Raw genomic sequence first — 25344 nt, 5'->3', positions numbered from 1 at the left:
TATTTATTCATACTGGCATATGAATAAATTCTATGCTTTAACTTAACTTAAAGCATACTAATTTTATACTTTAACTTAAACAGCACATTCCCTTTCCCGGCATTTCATTCCCTCATCCTGCCCAGCATAAGGGAGGAAAATAGATAGCAATAACAGATGTCTGTCTTAATAAACAATGCTCTTTTATAAAAGTGATCTCTGCTTAGTTATCAAGCACACTTTTAAAGAAGCATGGGATCCAAAAATCTTCCATTGCAGTGGAATTCTGGGAGACAGGTCAAATCAGGGCTGAAAATATGCAGTTTAACACTATTTTACAGACAGAAGAGGGCAAAGAAAAGTTTCAAAACTTAATTTAATATTTTTGCTACAGTGCAAGCTTAGCCAAGATTATACTCAGGACAATAAGTCACAACCGCCAAATTCCTGTTTCTTCCAGGGAAAAAGAATCCTCCACACAACAAGATGCGGCATGCAAGATTAGGCATGGAGAAAGAAAGTAAAAAGGATTTGTTCTTGATTGTATTAGCCTAGGAACGAACAGAGGCAGCTCCTAACATGAGGCAAACTCAGTTGTGTTTCAGAGAGCGAGCAGCCTCCTCCAGAACCCAATCCCCTACTGTTTTGGAGCCGATAGCCATTATTAGCCATGCTTTTATCTCAATGAACAGCTGAAAGAAAAACAGGCAGCATTTTCCCCACATTGTAAACTCTTTCTAGTAAAGCAGGGCTACGTATCCTGCAATTAAAATTGCCTTGCTACAAGGCAACAATTGCCACAGATGCCTGGGATCTCTTCACTTATCTAAGCCCCCACAGATGGAGCATGTAGAAGGCTCAGGAACAATTCCTGGGAGAAAAAGAGGAGGAGGGTAGAAATGCTGCTACAGACCAGCTCACATCTGGCTCTCCCACCTTCTTCTCCCTGGCTTTAACTCCCACAGAAAGAAACAATTCCTTTTTGTGCAGCCCTTCGCAAAATCTTTTCAGTCGGATCACACGCGCATTCATCCTCCTCCTCGTTCCTCAAACAGCCCTTGTCGCCCTGCTTCCCAGAAGGCTGGTTAAGCACAGATGAGCTCGGACACCCAACACTTTGCCTCCCACGGTCCGGGAGGGTGTCCCACATTCCTCTCCAGCACAGGGACCTGGCTCTGAGGAGCCGGTGGCCTCCAGCGAATCCTCCGCCTCTGCTGGCATCTGCAACAGAAGGCAGCAGACCACACAGACTTAGTTGTCCTCTCCCCATCAAAGAATGATCCCCCTCAGGACAAACTTAAGGCTGGTTTTGGGAATGTAGGAGGGATGCAGAGGATGGAGGGGAGAGAAAGGGAGGGAGGCTGCATTGTTGTCTCTCCACTGTTGGCTGCTCTTTGGGTAAATAATGGACTCCTGTCTCCAAGGATGGTAATAAGCAATAAATGCCCTCAAAGAAAGCAAACAACAGCACAACGGGAGAGCCCAGAAATAAATCCATTTCATTATAAATTCATTTTGTTTTCATTCCATTTTTCTTGCTAGCAAAAAATTTAGGTTAAGCTATGCACTTTCTTTTCCCAGCAATCTCCACTGGCTGTTGGCTAATGCAACAGAAAGTTAAGCTTTGACAATATAATGGCTTTGTTATGAAAAAATACAATTATATTCTTTCCCAAGACAAATTCTACAGAATTAAATATCTCAGCAATGTAGCATTGTCCTTGAGGCTGCCGGTGAAAGAATTTTACAGGCAGAGATAGGAGGACAAGAAAACTTTTCACGGGAGATGTATTTTACTGCACAGACCTCCACTGCTCAGAAATAGAGAAGAGATTTTGTGGTGGGGACACAACCCATACACCGGATAACAGCATTACACAAGCTCTTGCCTCTATGCTACTTGCAGTTCTGTCACGAATAACTAGAAATTTTAACCATCTGGAGACTCCTCTGTGGCATGCATCAAACTATGACGGTTCACCAGCGACAGTTCATCTCTGTACTGGTGTTTCTAACAAATTCATTAGCAATAGCTAAGACTACTAATCCAGGAGCAAGGAGAAAGAGTTCAGAGTACTAACCAGAGTCAATTCATAACAGATATCACAGATATTTCAGTAATCCTTCATGTCTAGGCTAATCCTAGCAAAGCTGCTTGAAGTTCAGCCGGTGACAGGAATACCCCAAGGCTGCGGGAGAAGCCACAAAAGGTTGACTGACAGCAACCCCCTCCTGAACACCATGCAGAAAGGGAAGAAAAATGAGGTAACTGAGTGGTTCTGCAATGGGCTCAGAGCTTGCACTCACCCTGGGAAATTCAAGAGGGTCAGGCACTGGCAGGAAAGTCCTAAGCACCCAAGCTCACATGTCTGTGCCGTCAAAGCATGAGCAGGGCCACCAGTGTGGTCTGCAAGTTCTCAGACATGGTGTAGGTGTTCACACAGACCACCGGTAACCAAGAGGCAATTCACACACAGCCATCCTAACTAGGACTTAAGACAGTTTAACAGCGTAGATGTGGACCATTCTGTCCCACTTGGCCTCAAAGACAGCAAACAGCCTCGTGCATGTTTAATTTATTAATGCAGATGTTGCCAAAGCCATGGCAGAATCTCAGCCACAACCTGCAAGGAGCCAAGTGCTATGACTGGAAATCTATTAAAAGCCAAGTCAAAGGCATAATTTTCCACGCATCTGGTATTTGCAAGACGTCCTTGTGGCTGGAAAAAACCAAACCAAAACAAAACAAGGCACCCTGAGCTGTGTATCTGAAACGGCAGCTCTGATCTACCTCCAACTTTGGTTGGGTTGGTACTTCATGGCCTGACCTCTTCTAAAGGTCCTCAATGGAATGGAGAGCAGACAAGCAATCTGATTCACAGAAGTCAAGGTGTCACACCACATTACAGGTGGAATGGGTAGCAGCCCAACACTTAAAAGCAGCTTGACATTTCCCCTTGCAAAACCACCTCTTCTGCTGCTGAGAACTTTGCCAGCACTGAACTGCTCAGGGTGACATTTTCCTCGCCAGGTGTTTGCCTCAGGCTGACTTTTCATTTTTGAAGCATCAACAGAAAAAGGTCAGTGATTTCTGAGAACAAGTTAAATAAGTTGTTTTGTCCGTGTTCGAGGAATTGTTAAAGTTGTTGTGCTCAGAACGCAGAACAGTCCTCGGCGTCTCTGCAAGAACCTGAGTTTGGTGGGAGAGTCCTCCTGGTGCCTCTTGCTTGTGGGGAGATATCCACATCTCTCGAAGGCTGCAGCAGGTGTGTGCAAGTGTGTGTTTCTGGAAATCACCAGTTTGCGCGCTGTCAGTGACACACTGTCAGTGACACACTGTCAGTGACATCTGAAGACTCTACTTCTGAAACTTCAGTCCCTGCTAAGAACAATCCTTCCCCTTACGGCTCATGGGTCCTGATCATGCTGACCAAACACTAGCTGAACACGATGACCAAACAAGCTCTCTTCTGGGACTGCAGGATTTCACAGGCAGCTCTTGCCTGTGGTATAGCACGAAGTGATGAAATGAAAGGCAGGAGACTACATCTCTCTTGCAGGTCATTACAGCCAGCAGGGCTGGTGCCAGAAGAAAACAGTAATTTAGAACAAATAGTACAAGGGTAGAGGAATGTAGCAGCAGATGTTTTGCATAGAAGAGGCAGGCTCAGGACATGACTGAGACTAGACAGAAGAGGGCACAGCAGGTAGGTCATGACCATCCCCTGGAGCTAGAGCCCGATGTGGGACCTGGATCCTGCAGCAGCAGGTCCCAGCGTGTGTTTTACATTCCCTTAGCAAGCCAGCCGTGTGGTGGGATCCAGCTCAGAGCCTAAATTGGCACCAGCACCAGTCTGAACGCGCAGGTACTAAAATACTTTGCTTGTGAAGGGGGCTGACCTACTGCTGCTCCACTGACAAAACCGCAACTCACCTCAGTCACTCGGTAACAGAGCGCCGTGGATCTAAGAGCCAAGCACATGGGAGGCTCACTCCTCATCGCTGACCTTCCGCTGGTTTTTTTTTTCTTTATTTTTTCCTCAAAAGAGAAGCATAGCCCTGTGCTGTTAGCACTATGGAGTCAAGGGTTGCTGCCACACTATACAGAGCATGAAGACCAACTGAGGTGATGGTTACATTTGCTTGTTTTTGTCTGCAGTAAGAGAGATGTAGTAACAACCTACCTTACAGAGGTCTGATGGCAGCTTAAGTAATTAAACAGCAAATGCTCTAATGGGCTGAGATAGATGATGCAGCAGACGGCAAAATTTAATTACAAATGCTCTGTACCACAGAGGCAAACAGTGCTGAGGAATGGCTGCAGCCAAAGCTCAGCACCGCCAGTCCCAGGTCTCTTCCCCCCCAACATCAGAACAGCACGCTCCTCCAGGACCCACACCTAGAGGGACCAGGTCCTTCTGGGCAGCCAGGTCTTGCCAACGCAAGACGGTGCCTCCAAGTGCCATTTGCCTGATCACACAAGCATCAATCACCCAAGCAGCACTTATCTCCCAATGTAAATGAATTTTTCATGGCAGCTGGAGCTGCAGCTCAGCAGATCTATGCCCTGGAGTTTGGGAACATGGGGCTGGGGGGCATCCAGAGCAAAAAAAAGGTGATGGAGCAACATACACAACAAGGCAGTGGCACACACAGAAGTAAACGGTACCTGCACAGCAGCCATTCCTCCCTGAGCAGTGAAGGTGATTGTGCCAGACCTTGGGAAACGTCCCAGAAACCTGAAAGTTTATAGTGGCAGTGGAAGCCAAGATCTCTGCACAGATAACAGGTCTCCAATTACCAAAGCCAGCTCAGTTGGCTTGGGGACAGGTTAATTCAATGGGGGTTTTTTTGCTTGCTCATTTAATGATTGCGGTTTTTTGTGCATCTGTTTTCCCATATAACACCAAGAAGCCAGACATCAGGAAGTTTTGCTAGGCCTCCTGAACAGAAGGAGTCTCTGCAATACAACTTGCAAATACAACCCTACCAATGCTTTCAAGCACTGGGGTTCACATGTACCACTCCTCGAATTGGAGGTGACCCTACTGATCATAGGAGGTTGGCTTCCCAGCCTCTTGGGAACTACGCTACAGAAGACTGACGTTTTATTTACCTTTTTTATGCATGCCTCCGTGAGAAAGAAATAATGAGAACTACTTTGGTTCTTCTGCCAAGGCAGAGTTTCCCCCCCCAAACAGCCTGATGTTCACAGATGCTGGAAACAGTGATAAGAAAGGGAAACAAAAGCCTTCACCCTTGCTGGAAACCTAGCCCACAGCACTGTCTGAAAATATTCTCTTTTCTGGGGCGCTCAGCTCCACAAAGAGAGGGCAGCTGCCATGCTCTCCCTTTGCTAGAAACACTGTACAAATGGCTGAGTTACTGTTTCTCTACAAATCCCCTTGTTTGTGGAACTGTATAGACACCACAGAGACATCTGTGGCAGGCTAAAACTCGGTGTTTTACATGCTTCATGTCAAAATCAAATCAAAGACGGGGGAGCACACTGAGTTTGGATGTATTTTAAGTTAAACAAGCATAAAATATTTGGCAAGTTTCCCTCGCTTAATGCAGTATAAACAATTTTGGTATTCAATGGAGAAAATTTCCCATTTAATGAACGTGGCAAGTAACTGAAAAGAAGGTCACGCTGCTTCTGCAGTTTCAATTAAACACAGAACAGCCCCAGCTTCTGCTGCACCATTAGCAAAGTCTGTGTGTGAAGTTAAGCAGCTCTTTTTGCAGCTAGGGCTGCACTGGGAAGGTGCAGGAGATACTTCTGTGGGACGGTAGGTTCTACGGCAGCACGCAGTAAAGACGAGTGGATTTTTGCTATTACTTTCAGATGAGAAAAAAAATGAACTCTGATAGACATAAAACTGAGGCAGACTAAGGGTTTCAGAAGGCAGCCTCTGGCAAATCCAGCCACAGCAGTTTAAGACATTAGCTTGCACAGCTGTCTGCCAGCCTTGGCTGTCCACCTTGTCGGCCAGCCAGAATTTATTGCTCCTCTAATAAAGTCAGCAGAAAGAAATACACGCTTGTGCTTCAGCCACTACAGTTCACAGCCTGGTGTACTAGGCTGAACTGCTGACGATCATTGGTTTTCAGTACGATCGCAGACTCGCGGCTGTATATCCAAGGAGAGGAAGAGCAGATGAGAACAGAACAAAATGTCTCCCCAGCCGTGAATGGCTTAGCAGGGATTTGAAAGAAAATGGGCAAATAAAGGAGCTGAAGAGCTTACGAAAGATGCTTATTCTACAGGAATTGCTGCAGTGCCTCTCTGCTGCATCCTGTTGCTGTTGGAAAGGCTGGTGTGGCTATCTGCTGCTCGCCCAGGTGGAAGGGAGCTGTAGGTGCAGAAGATAAAGCCAGGTCTGCAGGAGTTATCACCACAGCTCACGCCCCTGCTGGCCCAGAGTCCGCTCTCAAAGCAGGAGCATCGTCCATCGCCTCCAGCTTAAACCAGGTATATCGAAGACAAGAGCTCCCCTGCCCCTGAAGGCCTGCCCTTCTGACACCAACTGTCCCTCCCCAGGGCTTAGCTCCAGCAATGACATCCCCTGAATGTATAAGCGGTCTGTTTTTACAATTCCTAATGTCACCAGATCCTCTTCTCCCATGCAGAGGAGAGATTTCAGTGGTAAAATGGTGCGCTTTGAAATAAATTAAGATGGGAAACTCAGAAAGGACAATAGGTTTTCTTTTTCAACAATGATTTAAGAAAACCCAGGAAACTCACACACCCAAGGCGTTTGTTAAAATGTGTTCCTAGAGTTGGCTTTGACTCAAGCACACCAGGAAATAAGTGGTAGCCTTTTGAATACTAAGAACAAATTGCTTAAGTATGTATCACCGTGTATGTGTAGACATTATTCTCATGTATTGGATGTCATGCTTGCCGTGCTGAACAAAGTTACACTAGATGATACCTGTACAAATGTGCAGGCTGCAGGAAATAAATCTAACATGATTTGTTTCACCCCACATGATTTGAGAAGTAACGATATTATAACATCATACTGAGCCACAATAAACACATGCAGGGTGCTGCAGGCCACCCTGAGGCTTTGCAGTTACTGAAAGTCTAATACTGTGCAATGAAAGGTTCGCTAATACAATACTGCACTTCAGTTTTTTAATAAAGCCTCTTGGTTTGCTTTCCAAAGAAAACAAATCTTACTTTTCAGCTCCCCAATAATTTGGGTTAGCTCCGCTTGAAACAAATTAAAAAAACAAAGAAGCTCACTACCCAATGAAGTCCCAAAAGCTCCTTGTTGCAGGTCTAACAGCCCTCCCAGGATAAAACCTCCAAAGCCTGCCCCAGTCCTTCCATGCCAAACACCCAGACCCTGTGAGGGTGTAAAGACTTCAGGTCAGATGCACACATAAGATACCAGCTCTAGAAAGTTATCCTGCTGAGCTGAAGGAACAGTGTATGTGTGCTTCTTTAGCTCATGGCAAAAGCAAAATAAGGTAAATAATCCCAGCCTGCAATGAAAGATCTACTGGAATCACATCTTTATCACAGCCTATGCAAAGCCAGCTGCTGGCTGTATCTCCCTCATTGCATTGTAAGTGCCTTAGCATATATGAGACCTGAGTCATTTCAGCATGCTAACTCCAAAGAGAACAACCCTGACCAAAGAGAGATCTGTGCTGATGTGTAAGAGGTATTCACTCATGGGGCCTTGACACTGACTCTCAGTTAACATATGAACCACAAATTCGTTACCCATGCAAGTGTTTTTTATTTGCTCTTGTGCTTGGTACCCTTGACTCTGTGAAACCTGTGGACAAACACAGCCTAGTCCCAGCAGTGATCATTTATACAAGCAGCCTCTAACGTTGCAGTTAGCAACATCAAGTCCAGGATGCAGATGAAAATCCAGTATTTACAAGGAGACACTGCTTGCGGCTGCATGCTTCTCCCCTCTAGGAATGAATGCTCACCCTACAGCAAAGGTATCTAAATAGGCTGTGATGCAGTTCCTGACGCGTTGCAGCTTACTGCTTCGTCTACCACAGTAAAGCTGACCTGATGTCAATGTTAACACATGTCGTGCCATATGCAATTCAGGACACGCTTTGTGACCTGTCCAGTCATCCCTGCCGCATGATGGCCATTTCAGCCAAAGGGTGGAGCAGATGTCCCTGGTCGTGAAACACTTCAGCTGCCTGAGTTTAATCCTCCAAGTTTCGTTATAGCAAAACACAACTGACTTTCACGAGCTTCATATCCTGCAAACCACCAGGATGTCAGCGCAGCCCTGCTTTAGGGACTCTATTCCTTCAATCACATCAATGTCCCATTGAACCTCGTAGGTTCTTCCCCTTCTCTTAGATCAAACACACTAAGCAACAGTCCATGAGACACAATTTACTTCTGTATGCTCCACGCATGGACTTTACTGTGTTTATTCATCTTACCTTAGTTTTGTACCTTCATCTGAGTCAAGACATTGTAATTTCCCACCTCCTCGCTTCCCTGTTGGAAACCATGCAACTGTAGAGAGATCAGACCACACTACTACTGGGACTGCAGCCAGCAGTATGTGGTATGCCTGGCTTTTAACAGCTAAATCCTATCAAAAATAATGATGCAAATACAGGCACTCCTCCCCGAGACATCCTAATGCTTTCAACAACCTTTTAGGAACATGTGATGCTGCTGGATGGGACAGAGGCAGAAAGGAACAAACTTGGGACTCCTGGTACTTACTGCATGAACATCTGTGGGCTAAATGAACAGCCCTAAGTCTGAAAGTCAAGATCGCTGTATGCACGTTCCTCAGCCACTGCATCAGATAGCTGCTTCATGAGGGCAGGCATGAACTGCATGGAATTATCACCTAAACGGCAGTCACAAGGTCTGAAGCTCTCCTTTACAATCCCATGCACTGATGCTGGACCAAGGATCCTACCAAAGTATCCACCCTGAAGTACTGGTATCACCATTTAAGAGATGAACTTCCCTTTTTCTCCATGAACCTTGCATCTATTATGTCTCCAGCACCCTGGGTTTCAGCAGCTTACCCAGTACCACATAGGAAGTCTGTGAGAAGCAAAACTGAGCCTTGCAAGACCTGGCAGGCAAGCCCAGCCAACAACTGTAGTCAATCCACAACACTGCCCTGCCCACATACTGCATGAATATGAGCAAAGACACAAAGCCCCCTGACACAGAATTAAACTGGCGGATGCAGAAGCATCCATCCTCAGCCGTGGTACCCTGTGTCCTTGAGTACCTCCCCTAATGCTCTCTGGAGTGATCTCTGCGATAAAAGAGTGCTTAACAACTCCCCCATCCCCACCAGGGAAGCACTCCATGGGCACCTGGCCCCTTGGGGAGGTGGAAATCGCCCCCCCCCCCGCACTGTCCACTTCTGGAAGCCGTGAAGGAGAGGCCTCGCCAGGCCTCACCAAGGGCTCCAGCAGCCTCTGACACGGGGAAGCATGGTGGGGACGGGTGAGCCATCCCTAGGCCACATCCAGCAAAAGCTGCAGCGCAGCTCCAGTCCATGCTGGACGGACTCCCTGCCTCTCCCGCCAGACCCAAGCACTGGGCCAGGCCCTGTCCTCAGGCTGCCAAAACTGCTGAAACCTTCACAAGCCCGTTCCCCACAAGCCACCGCGCTCCCCCCCGGCAGGGTGGGCACTGGAGGAGAAGTTTGCCTGGCCACACTTCTCCATCCCGGTGACTCATGGTGACCCCAACAGGTTTTGTACGAGAGGAACAATGGGGAAAGGCCACAGCTTCTCTGAGAAAGCTTTAACGCTGTCTTGCAGCTGATAAAAAATGAGCAGCCAGCAAAGGAGCCTCTCCTGCAGGGGCTGTGGTCAGCAGCAGGTGACAGGATGGGGCAAAGAGGGAGGCACCTCCCTTCCTCTCCCTACATTCTGCTTCCCCACGTTTTTGTTCATGCCTGTGCAAAGACAAAAAATAAAGAACTATGTACCCTGTCCTTCCCATCGATTGGAGGGGTTTTTGGGGCAGAGTTCAATTTTCAGCTACACAGGGGCAGAGGAGGAGGCTGGGGCATACGCAGGGAGAGCAGTGAGTGCCTCCTGTACCTTTCTCCATGGCAGCTCACGAGCAGAGCAGCTCGCGCCTGCTGCTAAACCGCTCCTTTAGAGATAGGTTGCAGGGAAGTTTGGGTCCAAGTTTAGAGAAAAAAATAAAAAAAACTAAAAAAAACCCCACAGCTCTGAGGAACACAAGGCTTTGTTGCCTCTTCCCAGACTTTTATTAAAATATGGGTTTTGAGCTCACAGCAGAGCAGAGGCAAGAACATCACCTCAGGAGAGGGAACCACCTCCTCTCATGCCTTGTCAGTGACCAAAGGAAAAATGACTGCCAACTAGCCTACCCACAGAAAAAGTGCATGAGCTTTCTTTATTTGAATGCCTCTGCTACAAAGTTAAGGCTGCCTTGCCGAAAGATGCCTTAAAGCTATGAAAGGACAAAGCTTCAGCCTAGCCCATTCAGTCATCCCGAGGTGTGTGGAATGGATGCGAAAACAAAAACCATAGAGAGCTTTCTCCTTTCTTTGAGAGGAGCAAAAGCCCCCAGACACCCATATTTAAAGATGTAAATAGAAAAATAAACATAAAAGGGGCATTGTAATAATCCCTGCACCTTTATTTAAGGGAGTGGAGCATCGCCCTTATGAGGAAAGGCTGAGGGAGCTGGGGCTCTTTAGCTTGGAGAAGAGGAGACTGAGGGGTGACCTCATTAATGTTTATAAATATATAAAGGGTGAGTGTCAGGAGGATGAAGCCAGGCTCTTCTCAGTGACAGCCAGTGATAGGACAAGGGGCAATGGGTTCAAACTGGAACACAGGAGGTTCCACTTAAATATGAGAAGAAACTTCTTCACAGTGAGGGTGACAGAGCCTGGAACAGGCACTCTTTTATTGCAGAGATGACTCCAGAGAGCATTAGGGAGGTTGTGGAGTCTCCTTCTCTGGAGACATTCGAAACCCGCCTGGACGCCTTTGTGTGTAACCTCATCTGGGTGTTCCTGCTCTGGCGGGGGGATTGGACTAGGTGATCTTTCGAGGTCTCTTCCAATCCCGAACATTCTGTGATTCTGTGATTACGGATTTTTAGAACAGAAGCTTCCCAAGGCCCAAGTCAAGATCCAGCCCAGTCTGTGTGTGACAAACTCTGTATGAACACATCTCAGAAGACAGTTCATGGCCTCTGGGACAGCAAATGAGCAAGATTTGCTCTTGGAAAAAATTCCTGTATTGTTATTTGGTTAGAAATGGATTGTTTGAGAAGGGTGAACAGCAAGAGAGCTGGCTCTGCCTCCACCTCTCTAATTATATCAAATGCGGGTCAGACTCGCTGGTGATTGGCTTGAGTTGACTAGAGGGAGGGCAGCCTGAATGTTCTTCGTGTCCCCCTCAGTCCCAGACTGACACCTGTGTGCTAAACAAACCAAGTCACTACGAGAAACAGATCCAGCCTCCAACATCAGAGAGGACTCTTCCTCCTGACGAAGCCTCATTCATCCACCAGGCTCTGCCATGAGAAAAGGAACACAAATCAGAGCAACACCAGAATGTGCTGGCACTCAGATGGGACTTCACAGTGCAGAGACATGCTTACAGGCGGCCTTGAACAGCTCTCAGGTCCTAGTTCTACAAACCATCACTGCTTGGTTTAGATGCTTTAAGTGTAGGCATACAAGAGACCATGCATTTCCCCACTCCTACACTCAAAGCACTAGCAGACTATCATAGAATAGTTTGGGTTGGAAGGGACCTTCAGAGGTCATCTAGTCCAACCCCCCTACAATGAGCAGGGACATCTTCAACTAGATCAGGTTGCTCAGAGCGCCATCCAGCCTTGGCCAGGAATGTTTCTAGCTACAACCTCTCTGGGTTGTTTTGTAAAAAACCTTTGTGCAAGTCACAAGTCACTTAATAATTCTCCCTGTGACAAGTAGCAATGGTTAATTCCCAAACAGCTTTCTCTAGGAAGGCAACAAAAGCATAGATCTTTTATCTTTTGGTAAATCTCTACAGACCTATGCTTGAACCTCTTGGAGATTAACTGGTTTCCATTACAGAGAAAGGTACAGACAGACGCAGGATTCTGTGACTATTTTGCAAGCTCCTTTTGAGAAAATTTAAGTTTTGCTTAACTAGCAGAACCTCAATAGCAATTTTTGGTTAAGTCAAGTAAAGGAACAGTATGCATGCCTTCAGTATTCAGGGAGCTGTATTGCCCATTTGCCATCTCAACTGCCACCACCTCTGGTTATATGATTATATTATATGCTGCAGTTTGTGGTAGCTGCTCTCCCCACCCCCGGCAGCCCATGAACTCAAACTGGCCCACAAGCCCAGCAGTCAACTGGTCTGGTGTAAAGGTCCCTGCAACAGAAGAGACTCCGTGCTGGGGGCGCTGGCTGAGCAGTGTGAGCTCTAGCAGGGCTTGACTGAAGCTGCTGCCAGAGGACAGGCTCCAGCTGGCCACAGTGCTGCGATGCGGCCCTTTCCCTGCTACAGGGCATGAGCTGCACTGAGCATTAATCCCCCCCGGCCCCCAGCCCAATCAAATCTCACCTGTGGCGTCAAGAAGGTTGAGAAGCCTCTAAATCTTGAGCTTTAACTTAAACGTATACTGTAGGAAACACAAAGGCTTTAGTTGGTAACGACAGCAGCAAATTTGCATGCCATGGGAAGACTCCTATTACGAAAACCTTGCCAGCTACGCTTCCTGATGGTGTGTGGGTTAATGTATATAACTCCATAATATTAAATTAGGGTTCCTACTGTTTTGGTTTTTTTTTTTTTTCATTCTTCTTTTTACAACTCCTACTGCCCAAGGCTGCACGGATTCCCAGTAACAGCATGTGGAAATGCCCTGTCACCACGTGGCGAGGGAGCACCAATAGACAGGGAAAGGGGACGGCAATGCGTGGAGACTCAGTACTGAGCAAGGGATGAGGAGACAGACTACAACGGGGAACAGCTTGAGGACCTCAGGCTGTTTAGTTTTCCAAAGACAAGGCTGGGAGCAGTTCTTGTCGCTGACCCGTTACGATGGTGGGGAACAGACGTGCGGTACTGAAGGCGTCTTCTTTTTAGCAGATTAAACTCAAGATTCAGCATCCAGAGATCAAAACTAGACAACCGCAAGCCAAAAATTAGGTATAGCAGCATGTGGGTAATTAACCACTGCAGCAATGTACCAAACACAGTGGTATTTTCAATTTGTGGTAATTACTTAATCAAGACTAGATGTTTTTTAAGACACGCTTTAGAGTCCAGAGCAAATGGAATTAATCGAAGAGGTGGATATATGAGCTGTATTATGCAAGAGGGCAGAAGTGAAGCACAAGAGCTCCTTTTGGCCTCACCATCTACTAATTTGTGGGGAAAATTGTCTCTTTTAGTGTCAGTGGAGTTTGTAGACAGCCATATTTTTAGTGACATGCTGATGTTTACATGAAACAGTAATAATAATACATTGTGTTTCACCCACACCTCTAATCTGAAATTCTCCAAGCTCTTTATTGTCACTATGTCAATAAGCCTAACAACTCAGCATTTGATAAATTGGCATTATCATCCCCTTTTCATCCAGCTTGAACTTTTTCAGAATAGCTAATCATCTGCTTACCATTTACATGGGAATCAGGCTACCTGTGATCTTGGGCACCTACTTTTAGGCCTCTTGGTGAGAAAATACTCACATTGGTGCCTTGCAGAAGGTCCTGGGGTGAGAAGTGGCAGAGCACACAGAATTGCCCAGCAGCTGCCTGCTCCAGATGCTCATCCCCGGGACACACTTCACAGCACTCAAAAACTCGGTATAACCTCCCCAGAAAAATTCTGGTAACAACATACTTTCTAAGACCAGGAGACAGCAGTGAAAATGTTTTTAAAAAAAAAAAAAAAAAAAAAAACGAAAAAGAAATTACTGAGGATGTTGTTTCCCAGCTGTTTTGACAAACACCTTCATATATAACAGGAAAAAGTGATTTCCATTAGTTACCATGGCAACCAATGGAAATCGCTAACCCACCTTCTCTTCCTTGTCAACCTTTGGCAGACATGTCAGGGAAAGCAAGTGACTATGCCCCATGCAAGATTCTCTACTTAACCACAACATAAGCTCACAGGGAAATCTACATTGCCGTAATGTCCAATGCTCCCCTTACAGCACATCTCTAGTTTGTCTCCTCTGAGCTACAAATGGCTGGAGCTCCCCTCTGAGAGCAAACACGCTCCAGAAATGCAATCCCCACTGTGAGACACCCCAGCTTTCCCACCTTACACCCCTCTTCTCTCTCTCTCTGGCTCCATACAAACATGCAACCATCTCTTCCTTCCCATCTGTGGGCCATCAGCTCACTTCTTAAATGTGATCTGTAAGAGCCTTTTGCACACTTTATTGCCTGGCAAGAAACCGCCCATATCACACAGCAATTCTGGTCCACATTTTATCTCTGTTTTCCTCACTACTGTTATTGTTGTTGATAAGGATAATGACCCCTCTGCAGTGCCTGTTGCACCTTCTGCATGAGAGCTTTTAAACTTTTCTTAACAAGAATGCATTCAGCTTTACAAGCGCTTCCAAGAGGCTTAGCACCATCATTATCCGTATTTTACAGATACGAACACTGCAGCTTAGATGAATTAGGTGCCTTGCCTGAAGCCTACAGATAAATCAGGGCATGATGCTAAGAGTGAGAACAAATAGGTCTGGAGAGAAGAGTCTGTTTGCATTTTCCTGATGCCTACAAGGCTCTGAAGTTGTTTGAGCCGCATGCGCTCAGACTCCCCTTTAGTCCCTTCACCTTGCCAAAACCCCAGAACAAAGAAATACAAACCTGGGGAAAAAAACCAAACAAAACCAAAAAACCAAACAAAACCACAAAAACACACAAAACACACACACAAAAACGCCAAAACCAACCAACCAAAAAACAAACCACCAACCAAAACCCAACAGTTGTCTCTGTTTAGTGCTGGTTTACTGTTGACCTTGCATCTGCAGCCAGGATGGCCCAACTCACCCCAGCGTCTGGATGTGTGCTGCTGCACTGCAGAAGAGCTTGGCAGTGATTTGTGAGGACATATTAATGCCCAGCTGTTCTCCCGTCTCGTTTGGTTTTCACGCACACAAAGTTCAGAGTGGCCCAGGCACTGCACTGACACTGTGAGGTTTCAGACTATTCATATAGCACAGCAACATTTAAAACTCACCCAGCAGAATCTGAAATCCCCAAATATTCCACATAAATCGTGAATTTTGCTGTGCTACCCTCCACTCCCCCATCCCAGCTCTCGGTTGCGGAAGTCACCGGCAAGTTACTCTGTAATAGGGCCGAGTAAGGTGGCTCTGTGCGCTCACGTATACACGCACGCAAGGGGTAATAAACTATTTTTGTGTCCCACAATTAAGCACGCTTTGGCTCAGTTTCCTCCATGACACCCTCCTGGAGGACTACACACAGCTCTGAGCACCAAGGAGGGAAGGACAAACCATAAAGTGTGAAGCTGAGCAACCACAAGCTGTTCGACAAGCTGCTTCTCACAGGTTCCTGTCTCGAGGCTGATCGCATTTGGTGGCTATGAAGGTATAAACTGCAATCAGCGGGGAATACTCACAAAACACTTCTCTGGTCTGTAGTAAAAGCTGATCTCACGCTGGAGCTTTTCCCTCAGGTGGGGCAGTAACTACTGCATCACGGCATCTACTTTTAACAAAACTTAGGAGGAACACGGTATCTTGTAGGAAATTAATATACTTCGCTAAAATGGCTGAAAGTGGGTGTTGGTTTTAAAAGTTATTTGAGGAGGTTCAAAGGTATCAACAAACAGAGAGTAAGATCACATAAAGCTCCATTACTTTAGGCAGCCAAGGAAAAACTGTTCTGCTTTGACAGGAGGAATGGAGCTGCTAGGAGATTAGAAGAGGTGGGCTAAGCATGGAGCTGAGGGGCCCCCTAAACCAGCTACATGTACACGATGGAGATAATAGTGTGGGGGAGGAACTGATTATCACTGAGCACAGGGGCGTAATTAGGATTGTTGGGACAGGATAAAAAGATTAATGGTCTACTTGCTCATAGAAGAGGACCATGAAGATACACTTTCTGACTTGGAGATACTCCAGAGCATGTATGTTTTTCACAGAACAGGAAGGGGGGCAACACTTATCAGGGATGTGTAAAAACAGATTTGACAAGACACTAATGGCTACAGTTTGTAAAGGCAGCAACTAATCCCAGGGCATGCAGTGATACCTTTTAGAAGAAACAGTCTGTTTTTCTAAAGGGGGATGCTTTGAATGATACCGAAAAGCACTACCACGTTTTGTCACTATCCCCTTACAAAATCTTGGCAAAACACATGGGCTGCAGGGAAGGATCCTGCGGGTGTGCACACATCTTCCCACATATGCTTCTCAGGCGAACAAAGGCCTGAGGACATGCCTCTTGCCCTCCTGAAGTGGTGGAGCACTGGAACAGGCTCCCCAGGGAGGCAGTCATGGCCCCAAGCCTGACAGCAGTCAAGCATTTGGACAACGCCCTCAGACATATGGTATGAATTTTGGGGTTGTTCTGTGCAGGGACAGGAGTTGGACTTGATGATCCTTATGGGTCCCTTCCAACTCAGGACATTCTATGATTCTATGAAAGCTCAGCACACGAGCAAGCCCAGGCACCAAGGCTTGCTATCTAACTGCAGACTGGGTATATATCAGGCAGTTACAATAAAAAAAAAAAAAAAAATTAAAAAGCACTCCCTCTTTACCCTTACACATCACCCTCCACCAACAGGTCCTGAGGACATGAGGAATGGAGCTCCACGAGAAAGTAAAGCAGGCTCCATGGAGCCTCTCTTGTGACCTGACTTTGCCACCATCCATCCCCAGGGCAACTGGAGAAGGGGACCACTGCCTGAAGAAGATTAGGCGTATACTATTTGCACGGCATTCATCATCTAGGGGCTGGAATACCCCAGAGCTTGCATCATGCAGAGCAAACATGCTGTCCCCAGACAGGAATACCGCAGCTTTTCTGCCAAGCTGAAGGCGATGCCTTCAACGTGAATGCTTGGTCCCCTGCCACCTTAATCTTCCAGAGCCCTGGGTTTGAATGCGCGAGCTGCAGACCAAAGCTGGGTCACAACCTCTTTGGTTATCCCTGAGGAATTTTTACTCACCCAGACAACGAAACGATCCAGACATAGCAAAAATTCCCTGAGGAAATCGCTTCCTCCTACATATAGGAAACGAGACAACAATTCCAATCCCTCATACATAAACTTCTCAAACATAAACATGAAAAAGTGGCCAAAACACGGGAGGGGAAAGAAAGTCCCTGAGCAGCAAGGAGTACATATGCAAAGAGTTACGTCATGCATAAGGAAAGCTCTTGGCTTCAGGCTACAATTACAGTGCTTAAATGGCAGGGGCCGTCCTAGCATTGAGGGGCCCCCCCAGGCACCGTCCTCCAGATCAATTAATTGTGGGGAAAAAGCAGACTCTGCCGTCAAAACCATCCCTAGACACTGTGGCACTGGAGGCCAATCTGGCAATTGGCCAGCACCTGTCGAACAGTCCCTTTTCATTCTGTCCTGGAGGACAGACGGAAACTTCTTGTTCTGTCCTTCTGACACTCAACCCCCAAAATGCCTCAACCTGGCAGCAGGGTGATGAGGGAAGAGCAGCCAAGGGCAGCATTTCTGATGGCAGGAGGCACACCCAGCCCACGGGCTCCTGCCTTAGGACAAAGTTCACCAGCACATCTCTCCATCAGAGGTAAGTACCTCTGCCAGCCCACCCCTGTCACCCCACTCTTGCTTCCCTCTTATCCAGGATTTTAATAACCCCTTCTCCCCTCCTCTGACTTGGAAGACTTCAGGAGACCATTTCAGGCTTGAGTCTTACTCGTGCCACAGGTACCTCTGCAGGAAGTCCTTCTACTGCCTCCCTAGATCTCCTCACAGATAAAGAAACAAAGAAGTTGCTTCTGGCTATAGACAATCTTTGAAGATATTACTATTTCTTGAAAACTTTCACTGGGGGAAAAAAGATTATTAAGCATGAAGTCTCCACCAGCATCTATATTCCCAAGGCCTCTTGATCCTGTCTCAGGACTCTGAGCAAGAAGCAGGGATGGGATCAGGAGGAACATGTACTGGCTAGGGACAACCAGCAGTGGTTGACAAACAGCCATCCAGCTGATCCTCCTGTGCTTGGAGCATCAGGTGTGCAAATCCTCTCCCCCTACCAATGAAACCCAGCCGCTTTGGTTTGCATTTTTATCTGTTTCTCTCCATTGTTCCTTCAAGCTGGTTTGTTGCCCTTTGCATTGCAAGGCCCTCTACAGAGAGACAACCAAGACAAAAACAAACAAACAAACAAACCCCAAACAAACAAACCAACCAACCCAAGCAAATAACAACAACAAAAAACTCCAAATTCATATGCTTATGGCTTTACCAGTGTGTGCAACAGAGCTGCAAAATCAAAAGAGGGAAGGACAAAGGAGAAGGAACAACAAAAGCTGGTTACTATGGGGTCCGTTACATAGCACTACAGTATTTAGAGAAAGTGTTTAGTGGTCCATCTCTGGGACAGCAGTTGACAGGGTACAGCCAAGGGAAACACTGTACAGAGAGCCATCCTGCAGTGCTCACATGGAGGTGAATGAGATGGGTTCTAAGAAGTGTTTCCTGTCAACTCCTGGTTTTCCTGGTGCCTTGGGTATTTTCCTCAGAAGCACAGAACTGGCACCCTCTTCCCAGTGAGACAAAAAACAGATTCCAGCCTTCACGCAGTGCTTAGTTTCTTCTGCCAAAATATTTGCTTAGCTGTCAAACAGTGGAAATATGGGATCCACCTACAGCTCAGCTAATGAGATATCAAATCCCTCCTCAGTCATCTACCCCAAACCCCTTGTTCTTTCCAAACGTGTTCGTCTAAGAGGAACCCCCATATTGTTTTCCAGGTTATGGACCCCTTGACACGCTTCAGACAAGGTGCGGGTGTCTCAAGAAATTCCATTTGTGTAGACTGGCGCACAAGCTTGCTTTCCTTCATCATCTCTTGCAGGCAACCTACATCGAATCCACTGCAACCATGGGCCCAATGTCGAGACCCAGAAGTATACTGTAACAAGTGAGAGAGCTAAGGCATAGAGCACGTAGTAAGATTTCATAGTATCTTCTATGAACTTCATTTCTGGGTAGCTAGTTTGCAGAGCAGCGAAGGGACATAGTCCCTTGTTACTGCTGCCTGGTGTCTTCAGCCCAGATCAGAGCTGAAGCACACTTGAGAGCAAGTAGTAAGAAAATATCGTGTGTTTGTGCTGTGGTTATCTGTGCTTTAATATGGATAGCACAGAAGCCTCCGGGCCTGTTTATCTGCCATTTGTTTATTTACTGCTGCAATGCCTAGGAATTGCAATGAGAGCCCTGTAGTCAAGAGCAAATAAGCCCCTGCTCTAACGATCTCACATCTAACTTAGCACACTAGCTGTGGAAAAATCTACAACCTCTGGGAAAGTCAAGATGTATATAACCCCATGCCCGCCTCCCAGACGCAGTTCTGGAAGGAAGCACGCTTCACAGCATAGAAGCAATCTGCTCTTTCCTTTTGCTGAACTCAGAGACAATGCTGGGAGGGATAAATCTTTCCAAAGAAATGCTGATTATTCATAGGTTAGCTTAGACATCACATTACAGCAGAAGCCAACCGCCCTGAGTTGATGCAGCCCCGCTAAATAAGGCATTTCTGGGAACCAATCTCATCTAGCTCACAAGATATGTGGCAAAAACACAGCCTGGTTAATAGGAGTCTCAGGAGCCCGGAAAGACACATCTGGCTGAGATTTGTGACAAACTCTCTTCTGCACAAAGAGAAACATTCCCCAGCTCGTATAACACCACACACGAAAGATCAAAGGTGCCCCAGTGCCTCCTGATGGGTAAGCAGCTGTACCAATAACAGCAGCTGGAAGATGCAACAGGAGACTCTCAGCCAGTCTTTCCCCCCTGTGCTGGGAGCGGAGCTGCCTCCCAGGCAGCCCCCAGCAGCAGCCCCCTGTTAATTACCAGCAAGGAATTTGCACTCTGGCAGATAAAGTCATTCACTCAGCTCCAAAGCATTTGCACAAAGCAGCTCCGGTCTGACGGCAGCTCCATCTGAGAAGGAGCACCAGGGTGCCATGCACATGTACGTGCTCCGCGATGTTGCTTCTGCTACAGAGCTCATGCCACTCATGCTGCTGCTCGGAGGTTGCGGTCCCATCAAAATAGCCGGGGAGGCTGTTCAAACACTCGGACATGGGACATTTGGCCAGCGACTCCGGCACAACACAAGGTGCCTCAGACAGAACCACTTGTTTAATCTCCTGGACTCTGATCCCTGGGACGATCCGCAGCACAGCAGCTTCCCCACGGCACAGCACGTGCCTTAAAAACCAGGCTTTGCACAGACGAGCCTTTGCCATGTCCCCAGGATAGAATCATGTTTTCCCTGGCTCCCCATTTAAAACATGCTTATAGCCTTGATGAGGAACTCCAGCAACTCAAGGACACAGTTTCAAACAGGAAGATGCCTATCACTCCAAAACCAGTTCAGGAAAAAAAAAGGATGCTATATTTCCTTCCACTGAAGATGTGCCCGCTAGATTAGACCTGGGAAGGTAGTTTTATTATATTAATGGGTTACATGTGACTGCGGGGATTTATTGCGCAAAGCCAATGCGTGTTAAAAACGGCCTGAGTTACCCACAGGACTGGCACCATGGTGTCTCTTCTTTCCGTTACCATGGACAAAAAATATCAGCGAGGACTGAACTATCCACAAAGTCTCTATCATTCCATTTCAAAGGTAAATGGACCTTTCTTAAAGTGATAGCTTCCGGGCCAAATACAGCTATGCAGTTACATCTCAACTTTCATTTATTCAGTTTAATTTCTTAAGACAGCAGTTTTCAGTCTTCACTATTGCAAAACCATGGGAAAAGCTTAACCAAAGCAAGCTGACAATGCTGGCCAGACTATGTGAACAGCCCAATGGGAGGAAGCACACCAGGCTTTATGAAGACCAGCTGAACTGCCAGCTCCATCTCCCCCCAGGCACACAAGCACTTTGCTGGCAAAAGGGGAACAGGACTTGGAAGGGGTGGAGTGTCATCCTCCTTGCATGCAAAAGCAGTCAAGTCAGATGGAGAAGCACTCAGGTGAGTTAAGCAGACAGAACTTGGTTGAAAACTTTGTCTTCTCTCCTCCCTCAACATCCTTTTTCGGCTTTTCACGTCAAAAAATTACACTGAGGGAAAAATTAATCCCAGGGTTACAACACGCAGAGACTGCAAACACTGTGCTATTAGAAAAGGTCATAAATCTGCCTCCAGATGCTTGTCATCGCCACATTGCTCGGGGGTATAGCCCCCTCACATCTGTCAGTATATCTCCTTGCGAGAGCCTCTAGCCCTCCTCCTCTAGCCCTTTTTAGGCAAAATGAAACAAGTCAGATTAAACTGTTTACATAACTCTTTCAAAAGGCTGGCTCATTTGGCCAGAAATGGGTTAAGGACAGTTCAAGAGAACAGCTACGGGTCTCTGGGATTAATCTGAATGGCCAGAAAACTGGCAAGAAGCAGAGGGCAGGTCAGGGCAGCGACCTCTCCTCCTGGCAAGGCTGGATTCGGGAGTAGACTTCTGTCCGCAGCTCATGCCAATATACTCATGCTGGAGTAAGCCCCATTGCTAACACCTAAAATTAATGGTGAAAAAGAACTTCGATGTTTCTGAATCAGGTTTGAGCCAAAATAACTTAAGAAAACGACCTCACTCTTATTTCGAAATAAGTATCCTGGTGTGACATGTAACGATGCCGGTGTAATTACAGCGGTACCACAAGTGGAAGTGCTCCTGTACGCCACCTTTCAGACCTCATGGACACCATCCAACAGCAACTGGACTCCTCTCCAGTGTTAACTAGGTAACTTACTCCAGTAGGGTATGAACAGCTGATTAACTTTTAATACATTCATCAGACATTTTGAGCCTCTCCCTTTTCCTCTATTGCAATGGATGCTTCACCCTCTCCCCCCACAAAAAGGAAAAGGAAAAAAAAAAAAAAAAAAAAATCACTTCATCTGCTTCGGAAAGCCTCAGATGAAAACACAAGCAACTTCACCTCTGTAGTGTCCCTGTTAATATGAGTGAACGGCTGCCTCATTGAGAGCCTGACCCAGGAAGAAAGCGATAAAAAGGGCTGTCTGAAGCTGGTGGCTGGCTTCCATCTGAGGAGTACAGTTCACCATCTATTGCTCTTGTTACTATTACTGAACCGGGCCAAGAAAAGCTCCCAAGTTTTGGCAAGCCTCAGATTTTTCCAGTCTGCACAAAGTCATGCCAGGAACATTTACTGAAGCAATTTCTTTCTTTCTTTAAAGACTCTAATTATGCACCTAACAATGTTGTAGAAATGAGTCTTGTACAAAAACCCTGGTACAGTTCAGATGTAGTTTTGCCGACAAAAGGATTAGAAGCTTAAGGCTCAGTGTTAATATTCCGAACATACTGAAAGGCGCAAAATGCAAACTGCAGCAGAAACAGAAGAAATACAGAGGTTATCACTTCCAAAATCTGGAAGAGGGAAAACCACACAGGAAAATGCCATACTAATTTTATTAAATGCCAATCAGTGATGCAGGAAGGTGGTAATAAGAAACATTTAGAGGCAGGCAACCATCAGAGCCACCTCTGAAATGCAAGAGCTCAACTTCAAGCACAGCCCACTCCCTAGAAAATGAGAAGGTCTAGATATCCCAGAGGGTGGGATACTGCTGGTGAGTGAACTGATGGTCATCACTCAGCAGCTACCAGCAACAAGGGATAAAACTGAACCCCAAAACAAAAGCTGCCTGAGGTGTCAGTTTTCCCTGAAACCAGACCCAAACCTCAGCCATCACTCGCAGGTTTTGCTGAACTTAGAGAGGCATCAAACCAAAACGTTCACTGGTTTGACACCTGGACCACTATCCCTGAAAACAGGCAAATCATTCATTTATCCACTCAAGCATGAACTGGCCTTTAAAACCAAGTTTTGAACATGATGGCTGTACACTTTTCGTTCAGTTTGCAGATGAGGCACAGAGACATGACAGTACTTACACTTTGGAAGCCATCCAGGTATTCCAAATTAGAGTACATTAAGCAAATAGCAGGACTTAGCAATTTGACCAAGTCAACACAATGTTAGTGGCAGTGGTGAAATCAAGGGCCAAACACATCTTGGCAATGTTTCTCCGGGTTACAGACTCCGGGTTACAGACTCAGGGTTACAGGCTTTGTTCAGACCATTGCCATCGCTATTTAGCTGTTATTATAATTTGTCTTAGGAATGCACTGCTGTATATTTCCTTCCTATGGAGGTTTCTGGAGTGGAACCGGTTACGGTTTATTTAGGGTTCCTAATAAAACAGATAACCATTCTGGCTTTTTCAGGACAGTGTCGGAGGGGATGCGTGGAAATGCTGACTACACAAGTACGTCATGCTTTGGGGATGAAAGTGTATTGCAATATGATCACGTACGGGCAGATGTGAAGTGCTAACTCACACGACAGCTCAGTCCCGCTCCCCTCGGTTTTCACAACAGCCACGGCTAGAACTGTCTTGACAGTGCTGGCTCGCAACCATCCTGTCTCACCTCCGCTCCTCACGTGCCTCAGCTTTTGCATTGTTCGACCCCAGCGAGTGGCTGGCAGTTGCGGGGAGCTCGCCAAAGAAGCTTTGCTTATGGGGACAGGGCAAGAGCGATGGGTTTCACCCTAAACTCCCCTCTTTGCCATAACCAGGGCGGCACGGTCCACGGGTGAGAAGCAGAAAAAGAGGGAACCGTTTCTAGCAAATCAGACGTGTTTATGCTTCTTTTTTTTTGTGTGTGCAGAGCCAAACTGCGATGCTCTAGGGTGGGGCTCGCCATCTGGGAGAAATATGTAGGGAGAAAAAATGCAGGCGGGGAGGACGAGCCGCCCCCCGCCCCCCGAGCGGGACCGCTTCCCTCCCCAAGCAGGCTCGGCCTCCCTCCCCAGCCCAGCTTGAGTTCATTTTCCTCAAATCACTTCCACATTTTCCCCCGCCGTAATTATCAAATATTTTGTTTCTGACCTCACTTTTTACGGAGGCCGCCGCAACCGGGAATTCAGGCACCGTTTATGTTCTGTCAACAGAGCTTGGGGGGGGCGGGGGGGGGGGGCGCTGCGAGTTGGGGGCTTTCAATGTCATTGCAGTAAAAGAAGGGAAGAAAAGAAAGAGAGAAAGAGAGAAAGAGAGAAAGAGCGGGAGGGAGGGGAAGGGGCTGCCCGGGGGTGCCCGGCCCGGCAGGGGGGTCCGGCCCGCCTGGGGACGCATCTCCCTCACCCCCACGGAGGGGCCCGGCGGGCCCGCAACTTCCCTCCCGCCCCGGCTGCTACTTTCCCCAGTCCCCGCAGCTCCCCCTCCCCACTCCGGGATGCCGCCCGCGGCCCGGCGGCGCCGGGGAAAGAGGCCGCGGTGGAAAACGCCAGAAAGACCCCCGCGCTCCCCTACAAGGCCGGCCCGCCCGCCCCCGGCCCCCCGCCTACCTCGGCTCGCAGGCGGGCGACGGCCAGCAGAGCGCAGAGCAGCGGGAGAGTTTTCCAGATCTGCAAGAGAGGGAGCGGGAAAGGGGACGGGGCGGGGGGGGGGGGGGTCGGTGAGTGCGGGCCGGGGCCGCCACCGCCGCCACCGAACTTCCCGCCGGGCGGCCCCGCTCACCATGCTGCGGGCGGCTGGCGGCACCGGCGGGGCAGGAGGAGTTGCGGAGGCGCCTTCCCCGGCTCCGGCTTGATCGGGAAGGGAAGGGGAGGACTCCCCCCGTCACCCCGACCCGCCAGCCTGCGGCTCCACCCCCGGCCCGACCCCCGCCGCCTACCCCCGCCCCGGGGCCGGCTCCTCCCCGGCCCGCTGCGAGGGGCGGCCCCTCCCGGACCCCGCCGCTCCTCGGGGGTGTCCCCCGTTCTCCCGCCGCCGGGCCCCTGGGCGCCCCACGGGGGGCTCGCTCGGCCCGTGGGCCGGGGGTCGGGCCCCCTGGCCCAGCCAGTGCCCGGGGGATTATCGCCCCCCGAGCCCTGCGCGGTTGGGGGGGGGCAGGAAAAGCGGGGGGCACCCCGCTGAGGGGGGTCACAGCCGCCCCCCACGTTGTCACACAAAAAAAAAAAAAAAGAAGGGGGAAATCGAGGCACAAGGTGGGCGCTCAGCTGTAGAAACCCGCTGCCCCCGGGCTCCAGCCCTGAGGCCCCGCTGGAGTGCCGGCCGTGGACACGGGGGCCATTCGTGGAGGTTTGAA

At 48.0% G+C, this 25344-nt stretch overlaps 1 protein-coding gene across 1 annotated transcript in view; it reads right to left on the bottom strand.

Moving 5' to 3' along the window:
- FSTL1 (follistatin like 1) overlaps positions 1–24894 on the bottom strand; it is a 57469-nt gene extending 32575 nt beyond the window's left edge. The window contains exons 1-2 of the mRNA XM_065642285.1: positions 24774–24894; positions 24602–24661 (exon numbers count right to left, since the gene is read on the bottom strand). Coding sequence (XP_065498357.1) covers positions 24602–24661; positions 24774–24776 — 63 coding nt within the window. The 5' untranslated portion in view covers positions 24777–24894. The remainder of the gene's footprint in view (positions 1–24601; positions 24662–24773) is intronic.
- Positions 24895–25344: the final 450 nt, after the last annotated feature.

The sequence above is a fragment of the Caloenas nicobarica genome, chromosome 1, assembly GCF_036013445.1.
Source record: "Caloenas nicobarica isolate bCalNic1 chromosome 1, bCalNic1.hap1, whole genome shotgun sequence".
In the NCBI taxonomy this organism is placed as follows: Eukaryota; Metazoa; Chordata; class Aves; order Columbiformes; family Columbidae; genus Caloenas; species Caloenas nicobarica.
Note: the sequence above shows the minus strand (reverse complement) of the source record. Positions and strands in the feature narration are given on the sequence as shown.